We start from the raw sequence: 13518 nt of genomic DNA, 5'->3' as shown, positions 1-13518 counted from the left end.
GCATCTGCTCGGTGCCATCCCGAAGGGAGAGGGCTCTGGGCCCCCTGTGGGGGGAATGGCTCCTCGTGGCCCACCGGCCCTGGGATCACCCCTACCCACTCAGCACTGCCCCATTCTTGAGTGGAGGGGGCTTGTTCCGTGGGGAGCCACTGGAAAGGAAGTGATGTATTGCTGGTAAGAGCCTGTGAGGGGTGCAGTGCAGGGGTTATGTGCAAAGATGCCATCACAGGTTTGAGTCCTGGCTTCACCACCTGTGATCCGTGTGATCTGGGCAAATCTCTCAACCTCCCTGTGCCTCAGTTTCCTCATCTGTAAAGTGGAACAATAACAGAAGCTGTCTCGTGGAGGTGGTGTTAGTGAGATGGTGGTGAGATGGGCTAACAGAGGTGAAATGTATAAAGAAAGGGCCCGGCATAATACGGACACACAGTTATTGGCTTATCATCATTATTACTATTATTTCTGATGAGGCCAGGGCCCCTTACTTTGCTCCTGGGGCCCTGTGTGAGGAACAAGGTGAGCTCCTGAGAGCCTGCAGACCGCCTCGGGATGCAGATGCTGGATCGCCACGTGGGGACGTGGGGAATGACATTCGCAAATACCTCCTAGGTCTCTGCCCAGTGTGACTTGCCCAAGGTCCCAGCTGGGGAGTGACAGGGTCGAGATACGAACCCAGGCCCGCTGGCCCTAGGAGGCTGGGTGAGGCAGGACGTTGGAGCCAGAGATGGATGCACCGTGGTTTCCAGCCCGTGTGGTCTGTGAGCAGGTGGGCAGGTGAGCCAGTCACGCGTGGGCCTGGCCTTTGGGCCACGCCTGGTGCCTTCTGAGATAAAGACAGAACCTTTTTGCTGAAGACAGTTCTCCTCCAGCCTTCCCCCGGAGGTCTCCCTAAGGGCAGAGGACGGTGAACGTGTCACCCCGAGGGGTCTGGGGTTGCAGCCCGAAGCAGCTGCAGAGCCTGCAGGAGTCTCCGGTTTTATCTTAAAATTCATGCGCATTTTACATTTTGTTCCCTCTGTATCCGGTTTATTGCCGCACACATTTCCCTCCTGAGTAACAGCGCTGCCTTGGGAAGCTGCTCGTGTTTATCTGTTTATCCTAGGGCTTTTCGTACCCAGGTCCTCACTGTGTCACCCGGGGGGGGGGTGCACTCCAGTGCGGAAGCTCGGGCGCAGATGGTGGGGAGGTGCTGTGGCCCCATCTGCATTGCAGGAAGCCACCTTGGTGGCCCATCTGGAGGAGGAGGGCTTGGCGGAAAGGGCACCAGGCACTGGTGGAGACCCAGGAGTCCAGGCGGAGGCGAGGCCTGGGCTGGGGCAGAGGTGGGAGTATGGGGCTGGGGAAAGGCCTCAGAAGTACAGGCACACCCCTTAATACCCTCCACATGACACCCCTTTGAGATAAGAGCAAAGAGACGACAGCAAGAGATCCACCTCTTTATATGTACACATTAGGATGAAGCACATAAGATGCCGTGCGTGAGGATGAGAACTGGCAATTGCACAGGCAGGAAACAGCACAGGCCAGGCTGGGTTTGACAGGGTGCTCTCAGCCACCAAGGGCTCCCTGCTAGGCTGAGGCGGGTGCCATCTGCAGACCGTGCCCCTGCTCCATGTGTCCTTGCTTTCTGCCATCTACTTTGTATGCTAGAGAGCAGTTTTACCCCAAAATGCTGAGGAAAGGGGTGTGAGGGAGGAGCTGGGCCTGCCCTGAGGACACAGAGGAAGGATGGGTGCTGGACGCCAATGTGCAGATTCTAGAGAGGCTCGGGGTGCCTTCAAGGACAGAGGCGGGGAGGCCGAAGGTCCAGCTCAGCAGGCGATTCAGGGCTTGGTGGCCAAACTTTGACAGGTGTCGTAGACGTCTCTAAGCCTGGGAGGGCTGGCCCATCAACTACCAGAAAGAACTACAGTGGGGAGGAAGGAAGAGTGATCTGTGACCAGATCTCCAGGGCCCTGACCATAACAGCCCCATTGGTGTGGGTTCCTTTCCCACTGCCCAGATCACCCTGTTCACGCAGCAGGACCTGCCAACCCACTGGACCAGGTGACGCCTATCAGCTTGGGCTTTGGCTGGTGGGGATGGCTGGGGGTGCAGATGACCAGGTGACTTACAGGTGGCGAGAGGCAGAGTCCGTCTAGAGAGAAAGGCGATGTCCTGGGTTGGGTTCTCCAGAAGCAGACCCTGAGACGAGACCGTATGGGGGAAACCACGAGGGAGTGGGGGAGGCAGACAAGCAGGGTGTGATCTCAGACCAAATCACTACCCCGCTCGGGTCTCTGGAGTGAATTACCCCCAGAGCGTCCTGACCGGAGGCAGGGGAACTGGCTGGCACACTCACCCCTTGGGTCATTGATTCCTAGGGACTCCAGCGCTCCAGAGGGTATAGATGAAGCTGCTCTGATAGCCTGGCCAGCCCTTCAGGGTTCTGTTTGGGAAGGGTCAAGTGAGAGGTGCCCGCGGGAATGCCAGGGCAGAGTCTGGTGGAAGGAACAGCAGCCTGATTAGGGGGCCCTCGCCACATGCCCGCCCTGCACCCTGTGTCTTCCAGGCATCCTGGGGGAGCCCAGGCCTGGCCCTGGACACCGAGGTTTAGGTGTTGTAGAAATGCTTGTGGGTGAACGGAGGGCTTTCCTCCCGAGGAGGAGCGCTTTCCCTCTTGCGTCCAGGAGCACCATGAGCCATACAGCTTCTTCTGTGTGCCTGAGCCTGGGTCCTGCCCTGGAGGTGCTTGTCTGCTGGGGAGGCCAGCAGAGGCTGCCTGTGACACCAGCAGTGGAAGTGATCTTGGGAGTGATACTGAGATGGCCTTTAGCTCAGGCCTGGGCACATGGTGGGCAATTAATCAGGACAGCTACTGCGGTTACTATGGCGGCTGGTGAGTGGCATCCTTGACTCTCCTGGGGGCCTCTGATGTGGCAGCCCAAGCCCTGGAGGTTGAGGGGGCTGTTCCCTGTGCAGAGGGCTCTGCCCCTGCCTGGAGGTTTGTGCAGGGCTTGAGTAGGACCTGTGGCCTCGGCCTTCCCAGTGTCTGGTGCACCAGGTCCCAGCAAGGACGGGCATGTGGGGTCCTTCCTGCAGCTGCTACTTGCAGTCTGACTCAAGGTCTCTCTCTTCTGGCCACTAGGCTGCCAACCTGGGTTTGTATGGGGGTGAGGATGGGGGTGAGGCACGGAGGACAGCAACGGGGCAAGAACAGGCTTTGGAGTCTGGCACATGTGGCATTGAATCTGGCGCCTCCCTTGCTGGATGTTGGGGGCACCTTTAGACTTTTCCCTGCACAGAATCTGTGTTCCCCTCTATCCAACGGGGATAGTCCTAGCAACATAGTCGGGACAGTGTAATGGAGGCAGGTGTGTCACATGGGCCGTCGAGTCCTAGTCCTGCCACTTCCAAGCCAGATAACCAAGGGCAAGTTACCTAACAGCTTGGCACCTCAGCCTGCACATCTGTAAAATGGGACAAGTGAAATTACTTCCTCGATCCGAGGGCCATGGAGAAGAGAAAGTGCACAGGCCTGTGTGTAAGAAAGCCCTTCTTTTCTGTTGCAGCCCGTGTCCTCGTGAGGCTGGCATGCAGGATGGCAGGACAGCCTAGCCACCTGCCCCATGGAGGGAGCCCGAACAACCTCTGCCACACCCCGGGGCCCGCGCACCCTCCCGACCCACAGGTAAGCCCTCCTCCTTCATCTGCAGCGCACTGGAGAGTCTTGGAGGAACACAGATCCCTGAGGCTGCTTTGTCCCGGCCACGGAAGGATGCCCCTTGGCAGCCCCCGGGCACCTTGAATGCTTCCAGCGATGGGAGCAGAGTCACTCCCTAACCATTCTGCCCTCCATCCCAGTCAGCAGCCCTCACAGATGCCTCTCTGTTCCACACTCTGGGCTGGGATGCCAGGCCCTGGTCCTGTCCCTGGAGTTTCCATGTGAATGGAACAGCTTTATCTCAGAGGGATCAGCACTGGTTAGAAGGACTGACATAGAGGGAGTCGTGGAGGCCCCGAGGAGAGTGAGGGGCGCAGGCGAGTGGACGGGGTGCGCTTGGGGTCAGAAAGTGCTTCCTGGCTCTGAGCTGGTCTGCCTCCTTTCTGGTCTCAGCTGCGTTCTGGCCCTCTTTAGCCTGTTTGTCTAGGACCCGCAGAGCTTCGGGGACGCCGGTTTCCTTACACCAGCCCCACCCTCTCAGAGAGCCAGGCAGCCTTTGGCAGCTTTTCGGAAAGTGGCTTCTGGGGTTGTGAGCTGCTCGCACACCCCATGCCTTTGCACATGCCATTCCCTGGGCCTGGGGTGCCCTCCTTGACACCTCCAGGCCTCAGTCCAAATGCTGCTGCTTCTGGGGAGCCTTCTTGTTCCACGGCACTCCCTGCTCTGTGCTGTCTCCACACCTGTGCACAGGCACTAGGTCATGGCCGTGATCGCATCCGCTGGGGCACTGGCTCCTGGGTCTGCCTCCCTTCCTAGACAGAAGCCTCTGGGGTGGGGCTTCGCCTGCCAAGTTCATGAACTGCAGACTCATGAAGTGCACCACCCAGGACACCGCCGTGTGTGAACAGACCCAGGTCTGCTCTTAGGGAGCACACAGCCTCACAGGACAGAAAGACAGGAAAGAAAGCAGAAGAAACTGGGGGTCAGTGGAACTCCAACAAGGAATGTGGTCTGAACTAGGGGACCAGAGAGGCCTCCTGGAGGAAGTGGCTTGCAAAGAACTGGAGGGGACAGAGAGCTTGGCTGGGCAGATTGGACAGGGCCAGGTGCTGTAGCATCCTGTGGACAGCCTGGAATGATGAAAAGTAATTGTCCAGGGTTGGCTTGTGTCCCAGACCTGTGAGGCCTAAGTCAGGAGGAGACTCAGAGTCAGCCACCTTCCTGAGCCATGGAAGGATTGTCACAGCTTCTAACTGCCTAGTCCTGTTGGAGGACTTCAGGTGGACTGGTGTTTGACCTGCTTGGGCAGGGTTGCCATGTACAGTTGTACAGGTTCTACACTGCCCAAAGGTGCCTGGCCAAGGAGGCAGGTGAGTCTGAAATCCTTCTCCCGCGCCTGAGCTCTCATCAAACTGTACTTCCTGGTGTGATGCTGCATCAGCCCAAGGGGAGGGGCACATCTACAGATTCACACAGAGGTGACATGTTAAGTAGGAGAAACTGTGTATGTGCACACACACGCACAGGGGGTCCAAAGGCATCTACGCTCTTCATCCTCCCCATTCCAGTTACTGGCTGGGATGCAGGGGCCCATTTCCTAGGTGGAATTTGGGGAGAAAGCTGGGAAGCCCATAGACACTGCTGGTCCAGGGTCCACCAGGACACCTCCCCGATGGCTGGGGGCAGTGGGGCCTCCTCGGGTAATGTAGCAATTTGTCATATTAAGTCATTCACTAACAATTGAGTCCCCCTTGATTAATCTCCCAGAATTAGCCAGTTGCATTTTGAGCAATTAGGGTTAATTACAGCCTCATTTGGCAGAGCAGAGAGTCCCATAATTATGTCACAAACAAGGCGAGGAGGTGGTGGGCTGCCGTGGCGGTGGCACCTTCCGGGTGTCTCCTCGCACATGTTGGAGTGGGCAATGACATAGTTAAGTGTAATTAGATACGATTACTCAGCGTTAGCTAGCGGCTGGCGGGAAAGATGCCCCTGGTTCGCCAGCATCTGGCCGGGTCTGCAGAACTGGGGCACAGCCGCATTGACGCTGGGGCTGCTGCAGGTCGGGGCTGGAATGAAAACAGTCAGGCGCTTTCTCTCTCCTCGTCTCATAGAGCACTGGTATTTAAACACTGTCTGGGGAGAGATCACAGCTGGAATCTTGCCTGTTTTCAGGACATAGAAACACCTCAAAGTGACAGCACAGGCATTTTCCTTTATGGCAGGAGGCACTGCTGTTTCCCTGAAATCACCCTGAGAGAAAAGAGCCAGGCTGCATGATGGCAAAATGCTGTGCTCTGGACCAGGCTGGGTTTGGTTCCCAATTCCATCCCTCACCAGCCAGGTGACATTGGGTAAATGACCTCTCTGAGCCTCAGTTTCCTCTTCTGTAAAATGGAGCCATGAAGAAAGTGAGATGGTATATTTTAAACACCCAACATGGTACCTAGTATTGTTGGTGTTAAGGAAATGGTATGTCATTGATCTTATTCTTATATTTTAAAAATCATTTTGGTTTTCACAGCTAAAGAGCCCAGGGCTGGAAATACCCCCAGTGTAGAAAGAACAATTTAGCGCACACTCAAACTCTGGCTTTTGTTAACCTTCTGTGTCCAAGGCTAGTGGTTTGTTCATTTCAAGGGACTTTCTAGCTCTGGGTGCTGCCAGCCTATGAAAATATGTTTGCTGAACTGGGTTGAATCATATGTGAAATTCATATATACTTGGGAAAGCTGAACATGCTTGCTTTTATTGAGGTTTCTAATGAATGAATGAATGAGTGGAGTTGAGAAAAAGAGCTTAAAATGCCCCCATGGTTTATGATTTTACCAATTTGCTTCAGAGCATTTTCATCAGGAAAGAAACGCAGGGCTCAGCTGACCCACTAAGAAACACATGAATTTCCAAGAAGGAGAAAGGTGTTCTTGTCTGAGAAAGCCCTGGCTAATGTGTCTTCCATCTGGAAAGTCTTTGCAAACCTGCTTGGGATGTGCCAAGTTTAGTTATATTCGGCACTGTTCAGAGACAGAGGAATGTGCATAACTTTGCAGGGGATGGGGACAGCTGTCATTAGTTCTGCATTGCACCAAAATCTTTATGAAAATCTTCCCAAAACAATGATGATAGTTAGATAAGATTTAATGACCAAATATTAACGGCCATTAAGATTCAAGAAGTGTTTGCTAAGTGTTGTAAATTCAGCAAGTGCTTGTCTCGTTTCTGCCTTGGGTCTGCCTGTGAGCCCTACACATAAGTAAATAAAGAGGGTGCAGAGGTGAGGCTCCCAGGGAGGGATGGACCGATGCAGGGGGAGCCCAGAGAATGGGGTGGCTTGTTCTGCCCGGGGCATCAGGGTTGACAAGGAAAGCTCTCTCTAGAAAGAAGATGACACGTGGGCTGACAATGATCAGGAGTTTGGGGCAAAACAGGGAGAGGAGGATGTTCCAGGAAGAGGAAGGAGCCAGACCTGAAGATGCAGGACCAGTCAGGTTGGATAAGTATTTAAATACCTGTGCTTAGAAGAGGTAACAGCTGGTGTTTATGAAAGGCCTGGAATCCACATTGTCATTTGGAATTGAATCTGTAGCAAATAAGGAGCCCATTTGGGGTTTAAATTGACAAGGGGTTTGGGTTTTAGGTCACTGGTAGCTGGGGCCCGAGGCACAAGTTAGGTGAAAATAGGAGGTCACATGATGCTTTGGCCTTAAATGGGCCCGACACAGGGAGGGAAGACTCCAGAGACTTCCAGGGGGAAAAACCAACTGCCCTTGGTAACTGAAGGGATTCGGGAGAGGGAGGTAGAGGACGTGGCCAGCCTGCTGGCATGGGGGCCGATGCTCTTTATGGTTTGTTTCCCTTCAAGTCTTTGCTTGTTAGTCGTTGGAGCTGGTTCCAGATTCTCTCATCCGCGTGTTTAAGCTCAGCTTTCTCTGAGCTTGGTTAGTGAGGCTTGTCCTGGGGGAGCCACCACAACTGAGATGACCTTAGGTTTTATCATCAGGCGTCTCCCATGTTCGGGCGTCTTGCTCACCGCTCCCATGAACCGATGGCGCAAAGCTGAGTGTAGACAGACTTCCAAGCTGAGACAGTCACTACATTATGATGCCTGGCAGTTACCTCATTTCATCCTCCTACCATCTCAAGAGAAGGAGACCTTATTCAGAACTCCATTTTGCAGGGGAGGAAACCAAGATGAGTGGTAACTTGTCCTTTTTGCTGTTGAGGGGCAGAGCCCAGAGCCAGGGGTGGATCCAGGCCCTGTGGCCCCGCAGAGTATTTTCTTGCCACGAGGGCTGCAGGAGGGGAGACTGGCTTCGGGGACAGAATTAGCCAGATCGTGAAGAGCTGAGTGGGGCTGGCCTTGTAAAGAGTCTGACAATATGGACTCTTTGTAAGTCGCACCCTGCTTTCGTGCCGTACAGATTTAAAGCGCATTGCTATACACACATGTACCGCATCCTTGAGAAGTTCCCTGCACACGATGTCAGATGTCTTTAAAGGTGAAACTCGTTTACAGGAAATGTCATTCTGATGAAGCGTGCTTTTTAAAATCATAGAAATGGTTGCCTTAAAATTAATGATGCATTGCAAATATCAGGGAAAAAAGACCCATCCAGTGTAAAGATGATTAAAATTCAGGTCAGAAGTCTGACTTAGTCAGGCTAAATTTTTTAATGAGATTTCAGAAAATTAATTGGGCGAATGCATTTTTATTCTTTTAACATGTAATTTTATGCTCCTGTTTGAAAAAAAAAAAAGGATTTGTCGATGGCTGAGGCTTATTGTGGTTCAAACATTTTAAACTCAAATTAGCGCAGGGTGGGGGGCATTTGTGGCCTAATTTGATCTGACTTGGGGAAGAGAGCTGGGTCTCTCCGAGCTTTCTGGGGTGAGGGTGTCCTGGGGTGGTCCAAGACACTCCCTTCCCCTGCTGTATGTCTGGTCGTGTCCTCCCATTTCTTGGGAGGGTGGGATTGGGGCTGGAGGTGACTCAGGACCTCGGCCGTGTCCTCGACTCCTGATCCCACCAGATTCCTCCCGCTGCCCAGGGAGTTGCTCCCAGAGGCTCCTCCTCTCTGAGATCGTGAGTCCTCCCCAGGCCTACTGCCACCTCCTCCCTGCCCGTCCACCCCATCTCTTCTACCTTTTTGGGAGAACTAAGGGGCTCCCACTCTGGGGAAGGGGGATGAGTAGGTCAGAAATGGCCTCTGGTGCCCACAGCACAGCCTAGAAAGGGAGGCAAGCCTGTTGTCCAGCAAAGGCCCTGGGTGACTGGCACGAGGTCGGTAAAGTCAGAAGCTGCAGGTACATCCACCTCACCACTTTCCTGTAGCCAGAGGATGTTGGGTAAATGACCTCTCGGAGCCTCAGTTTCCTCATACGTGAAATGGGGCTGGGGAGACCTAAGTGAGATGGTGTACTTTAAACACCCAGCATGGTACCCAGCATCAGGGGTGTTAAGGAAATGGGATGTCGTTGATCTTATTCTTGTATTTTAAAATTCATTTCAGGGAATTCCCCGGTGGTCCAGTGGCTGGGACCCCACGCTTTCACTGCTGTGGCCTGGGTTCGATCCCTGGTCAGGGAGCTAAGATCCCACAGGCCACGCGGCGCGGCCAAAAAAAAAAAAAGAAGAAGAAGAAACATTCATTTTAGTTTTTATAGCTAAAGAGCCTGGGGCTAGAAATATGCCCAGCGCAGACCCTTGGTGGGGTGGGGACGGGGGTGATGATAATGACAGCTGACAACTCCCTGTGCTTGGTCCCTGGGCCAGGCTGCCGCCAGGCCGGGCACACCCTGCCTCAGCTCACCCCCAGCCCCTGGGAAATAGGTGCTGCCATCCTCCAGACATTCTACAATGCCAACCCAATAGTAATAATAACAACAAACATGATAATAACAACAAACACGCAGCATTTCCTAAGTGTTCACTCATTAACTTATTTAACCCCCAACAACCCTCTGGAGGGGGCGCTGTTTATCTCAGTTGGACACATGAGGAAACCGAGGCCCAGAGGGCTCACCGGGAAGTGGCAGAGCCAGGACTTGAACCCAGGCCTCCAGGCCCCAGCGTTAGTGTCTCAACTGACAGAGCCAGAGTGGCAGTCACCTCTCTGCCAACCTGGGCCCAGGGATTGTGTTTATTCTCCCCGGGAAGCAGCATGGGGTCCCAGACGTAACAGGGGACAGTAAGCATTACATGAGCCGTTTTCAGAAAGGCCGTCAGGAGGATGTGTTGGAGCCGCCATCATGGGAGTTGTTCGGGGCCAGCCCCGTGTTTGCCCAGCAGTTTAGAGCTCCCCAGACCCTCTTCTCCTGGAATCCTCCAGGAAATCCTGGGCTGGTGTTTCTAACATCCCCCATCATGGATGACCTGTCTCTGATGCAGGAGCAAGAGCGGAACTTGCCAGGGCCCCCCCCAGGAGATGGGTGGCAGCCGGGAGAGGCCTGGCCTTTGGGGGCAAGAGCTCAGTTCAACTTTTCTCTACTCCGAGCCCCTGAGTTAAATCGGGGTCAGGACTCGGCTGGCTCAGGCAGCTGCGCCCAGGAGTCCTGTGTCCCGCGATGACCCCCACCTGAGCAGAGGCCCCTCTGGGGACAGGGCCCAGTCCTAACCCCTGTAAGAGCAGCGGAGGCCCCTGAGCCCCCTCACCGCTGTGCTGCTGCCAGGGAAACCTGCCCCCTCCTCAGAGCTTTCCTCTAATTAGGTCGAATGGGCTGTGACAGGAAATGCAAATCTGGGTCATCGCATATGCAGATGTGCAGGGGAGCCTTAGCGATGGTGGCTGGGAAGTCGCCCGCATCCTCTGGGAGCTTCCAGTGGCTGTGGAGCTGGGCCGCGTGGCCTCTGGGGAACATCCTTGGGGTGGGTGGAGAGCACTGGGGTCTGTGACCACTCGCCATGGAGGGAAGCAGCCCCATGTTGGCAGAGCCAGGATCTGTAGTGAGCACATCCCCCAGACTCTTCACTGCCCCACGTCACCTGGCAGCACAGCTGGGTCTCTATCGTCAGGGAGTTCAAGTCCCAGCTCCCCACTGCCTGTGCCTCAGTGTCCTTATTCATGAAGTGGGATTAATAAGTCTTGTTTTACAAGGCCGTTAGGAGACTTTAGTCCTAAGACCTGTCTAAGCATCTAGTACAGCAACGGACGCATAGTAGGTGCCTAATACACGAAAGCTTGTCGTCGTTATTTTCGTGACCACGTGTGATCCCTCCAAGTGCCAAGAAAGCTGCCTTTTTCTAGGGTGTGTGATTTCAGCTGCACCCATAGAAGTGACAGTGGCTGGGTCACAGAGCCCCTTCTGCACCAGGCTGTTTTGGGTGCATTTCGTTGTGTCATTTGACAAGCATGCCCTGAGCACTCGCTTCGAGTAGGTCAGAGCCTTAGTTCAAGGGACAGAAAGGGGACTAAGACAGGGGCCCACTTGGTGAGGCCCATGGTGGGGGGATGGTGGGACTCAGGTGGCTGAAGCAGGAAGTGTAGGCCTGGCTAGTCACAGGGTCTCAGAGGAAACGCAGAAGTGGCATCTGAGTTGGGCGGCCACACAGCACAGGGTGAAGGGTATAGGTGAAGGGTAAAGGCTCTGGGGTACCCAGCCCCGGGTTCAAATCCCCGCCGTTACTCACGGTGGGGTCTGGAGCCTCCCCTCCGAGCCTGCGCTCGGTTTCCTGAAATGGAGATTGCGATGATGTCCGCTCACAGGGTCCTGGGAAGCATTCTGCACGGTGCCTGGCACGTGGTCTGTGCTCAGGAAATGCATGCTTGCTCGTCTGAGGTGGACACGCAGTGTATAGGTAGGTCAGTTGCTGTGACTAAAGAACTTACCTGACAGAGACCAGCAGGTGCTGGGTAAGAGCATCGTCTTCTTCCTCCGCCAGCCCTGCCTCCCGCTCGGGTCCCCGGCTGGAACATCTTCAAACCTCTGAAGTCCTGGAGACTTCAGAGTCGGGGCGGGCCCAGCTGTCATCTTGCTGAGGGAAGGAGGCAGCGGGATTGTGGGCTGCGAGGCTGAGTTCCATTTCTCACTCCTGGCAAGAGGGTGCCCGTTAGGGTCTCCTTGGTCCACGGCTGGGCCTCGGCAGGTGCAGAGGTGGTGGGTAGCTGCTCGGGCCCCCCCCCCCACCGGCTTCCTCACTTCTGCCCTGCCCACGCCTGCCAGTAACATGGCTGCAACCACTAAGCACCTACTGTGTGCAGGGCTCAGCGATCTCATGATCCTCAGGGCCACCCTACTTCCCCCTTATAGACGAGGAAACCGAGGCACGGGGTGGCTTGTGTAACCGCCAAGGTCACCAGCCAGCGACCCAGGCTGATTGGCTCCACTGTCAGGGTTCCCAAGGCTCTTCCAGGGCCTCCTGGTCTATTGTTGGCATTCCTAGTAGGGAGAATTCCAGAACACAGCCCAGTGAAATACTTGATCTTCCACACTCTCAGATGATCTGGCCCAAGTCTGGAAGAGACATTTTTCACTTCAGAAAATTCAGTGGCTTATTCTTGCTGCAGTGAGGCTTTCAGGGTTCCTTGCCCCACCCCTGCTCCCCAGACTGAATCCTACACACATTTCTGCACACCTACTATATGGAAGTCATCTGGCAACAACAGAGACCCTTTCTTCATGCCACCATCCAGCTGGGGAGGGTCCCCAGTGCCAGTGATCCCCCGCCTGAGAGTAGCAGGAGGGAGGGCGCATCCCGCCAGGCTGACATGGGGCATTCTCTCCCCCATCCCCCTCCCAAGGCCCAGCGTTGGCGCCCCCTCCTCTCCTCTTCCTGAGAGTACCTTTGCTGGTGTGTTTGTGTGTGTGTCGGCGGGGGGAGGTACCTGGCCACTGCTGCCTCACCTGTTGGCTCCACCCCTGGGCAGGTCCTACAGCTTAATCATGGCTTTCAATGCTGGCCCCTCGAGAGTCACCACGAAGTCTCCAGATTCTTCACGTTGCCGTAAAGGAGGCAGTGTATCCAAAAAATGGGCTCCGAGTGTCAGGCTGCAAGTTTAACCTTCGTGTTCTCGTCTCTGTGATGGCACTGGCTACCACAGGAAGGGAAGTTGCCGCTTTTAGGATGACTTGCAGGGTTAGGGTTGAGGTTGCACATGGAGGGCCCACAGGGCCTCCCCGTGGTTGTGTGACTTCGGTGAGGTGCTTCCTTAGACATTTATTGCACCTACTCTGCCAGCCGGCTCCACTGGGACAGAAAGGATTCAGGAGTGACAAAGGCAGGCAAGGCGCTGGCCCACAGAGCCAGCCTTCAGGGGGCGGAGACAGAAATGAGCAAAGGAAAAAGTGATCACATACTGAGGGATGGTGATAAATGCTGTGGAAGAGATCACATCTGCAGAGTGGGGTCCTTGGCGTCAAATGGAGCTGGTGTGGAGAGCGCCAGGGGGCGAGGGGGGCTCTGATAGTGGGGTTGGCAACCAGGGTCCCTCCTTCACCTTGTAGGGGCACTGCTGGGGCTCAGGAAGGGGCAGCAGCCCCCCGCACCCCCACGGCTCCTGGCCCTCCACTCTGCCTGGCTGGTCACCGATGCCCTCTGTCCCTCCCCCTCCAGAGGCACCCGAACGCCCTGTCTTTTCGCTGCTCGCTGGCTGACTTCCAGATCGAGAAGAAGATCGGCCGAGGGCAGTTCAGCGAGGTGTACAAGGCCACCTGTCTGCTGGACAGGAAGACAGTGGCTCTGAAGAAGGTGCAGGTGAGCCAACAGCCCCATGGGGTCAAGACCACATGGCAGGAGTGGCTTGTGTCCGAACATTGTAGCTCTGGTCTAGTCCCGTCTCTTCCCTTCCCTTCCCTTCCCTCTCTCCCTCCCTCTCCCCCTCCCTCTCTCCCTCCCTCTCCCCCTCCCTCTCTCCCTCCCTCTCCCCCTCCCTCTCCCC

At 55.2% G+C, this 13518-nt stretch overlaps 1 protein-coding gene across 5 annotated transcripts in view; it reads left to right on the top strand.

Annotated features, from left to right (window-relative positions):
- NEK6 (NIMA related kinase 6) overlaps nt 1–13518 on the top strand; it is an 85036-nt gene that overhangs the window by 38498 nt on the left and 33020 nt on the right. For all 5 annotated transcript variants that reach the window (XM_068551994.1, XM_068551991.1, XM_068551990.1 and 2 more), the window contains exons 2-3: nt 3552–3670; nt 13194–13334. In XM_068551994.1, the coding sequence (XP_068408095.1) occupies nt 3581–3670; nt 13194–13334 (231 nt within the window). In that variant the 5' untranslated portion in view covers nt 3552–3580. The remainder of the gene's footprint in view (nt 1–3551; nt 3671–13193; nt 13335–13518) is intronic.

The sequence above is a fragment of the Eschrichtius robustus genome, chromosome 10 (assembly GCF_028021215.1).
Source record: "Eschrichtius robustus isolate mEscRob2 chromosome 10, mEscRob2.pri, whole genome shotgun sequence".
Lineage (NCBI taxonomy): Eukaryota > Metazoa > Chordata > Mammalia > Artiodactyla > Eschrichtiidae > Eschrichtius > Eschrichtius robustus.
Note: the sequence above shows the minus strand (reverse complement) of the source record. Positions and strands in the feature narration are given on the sequence as shown.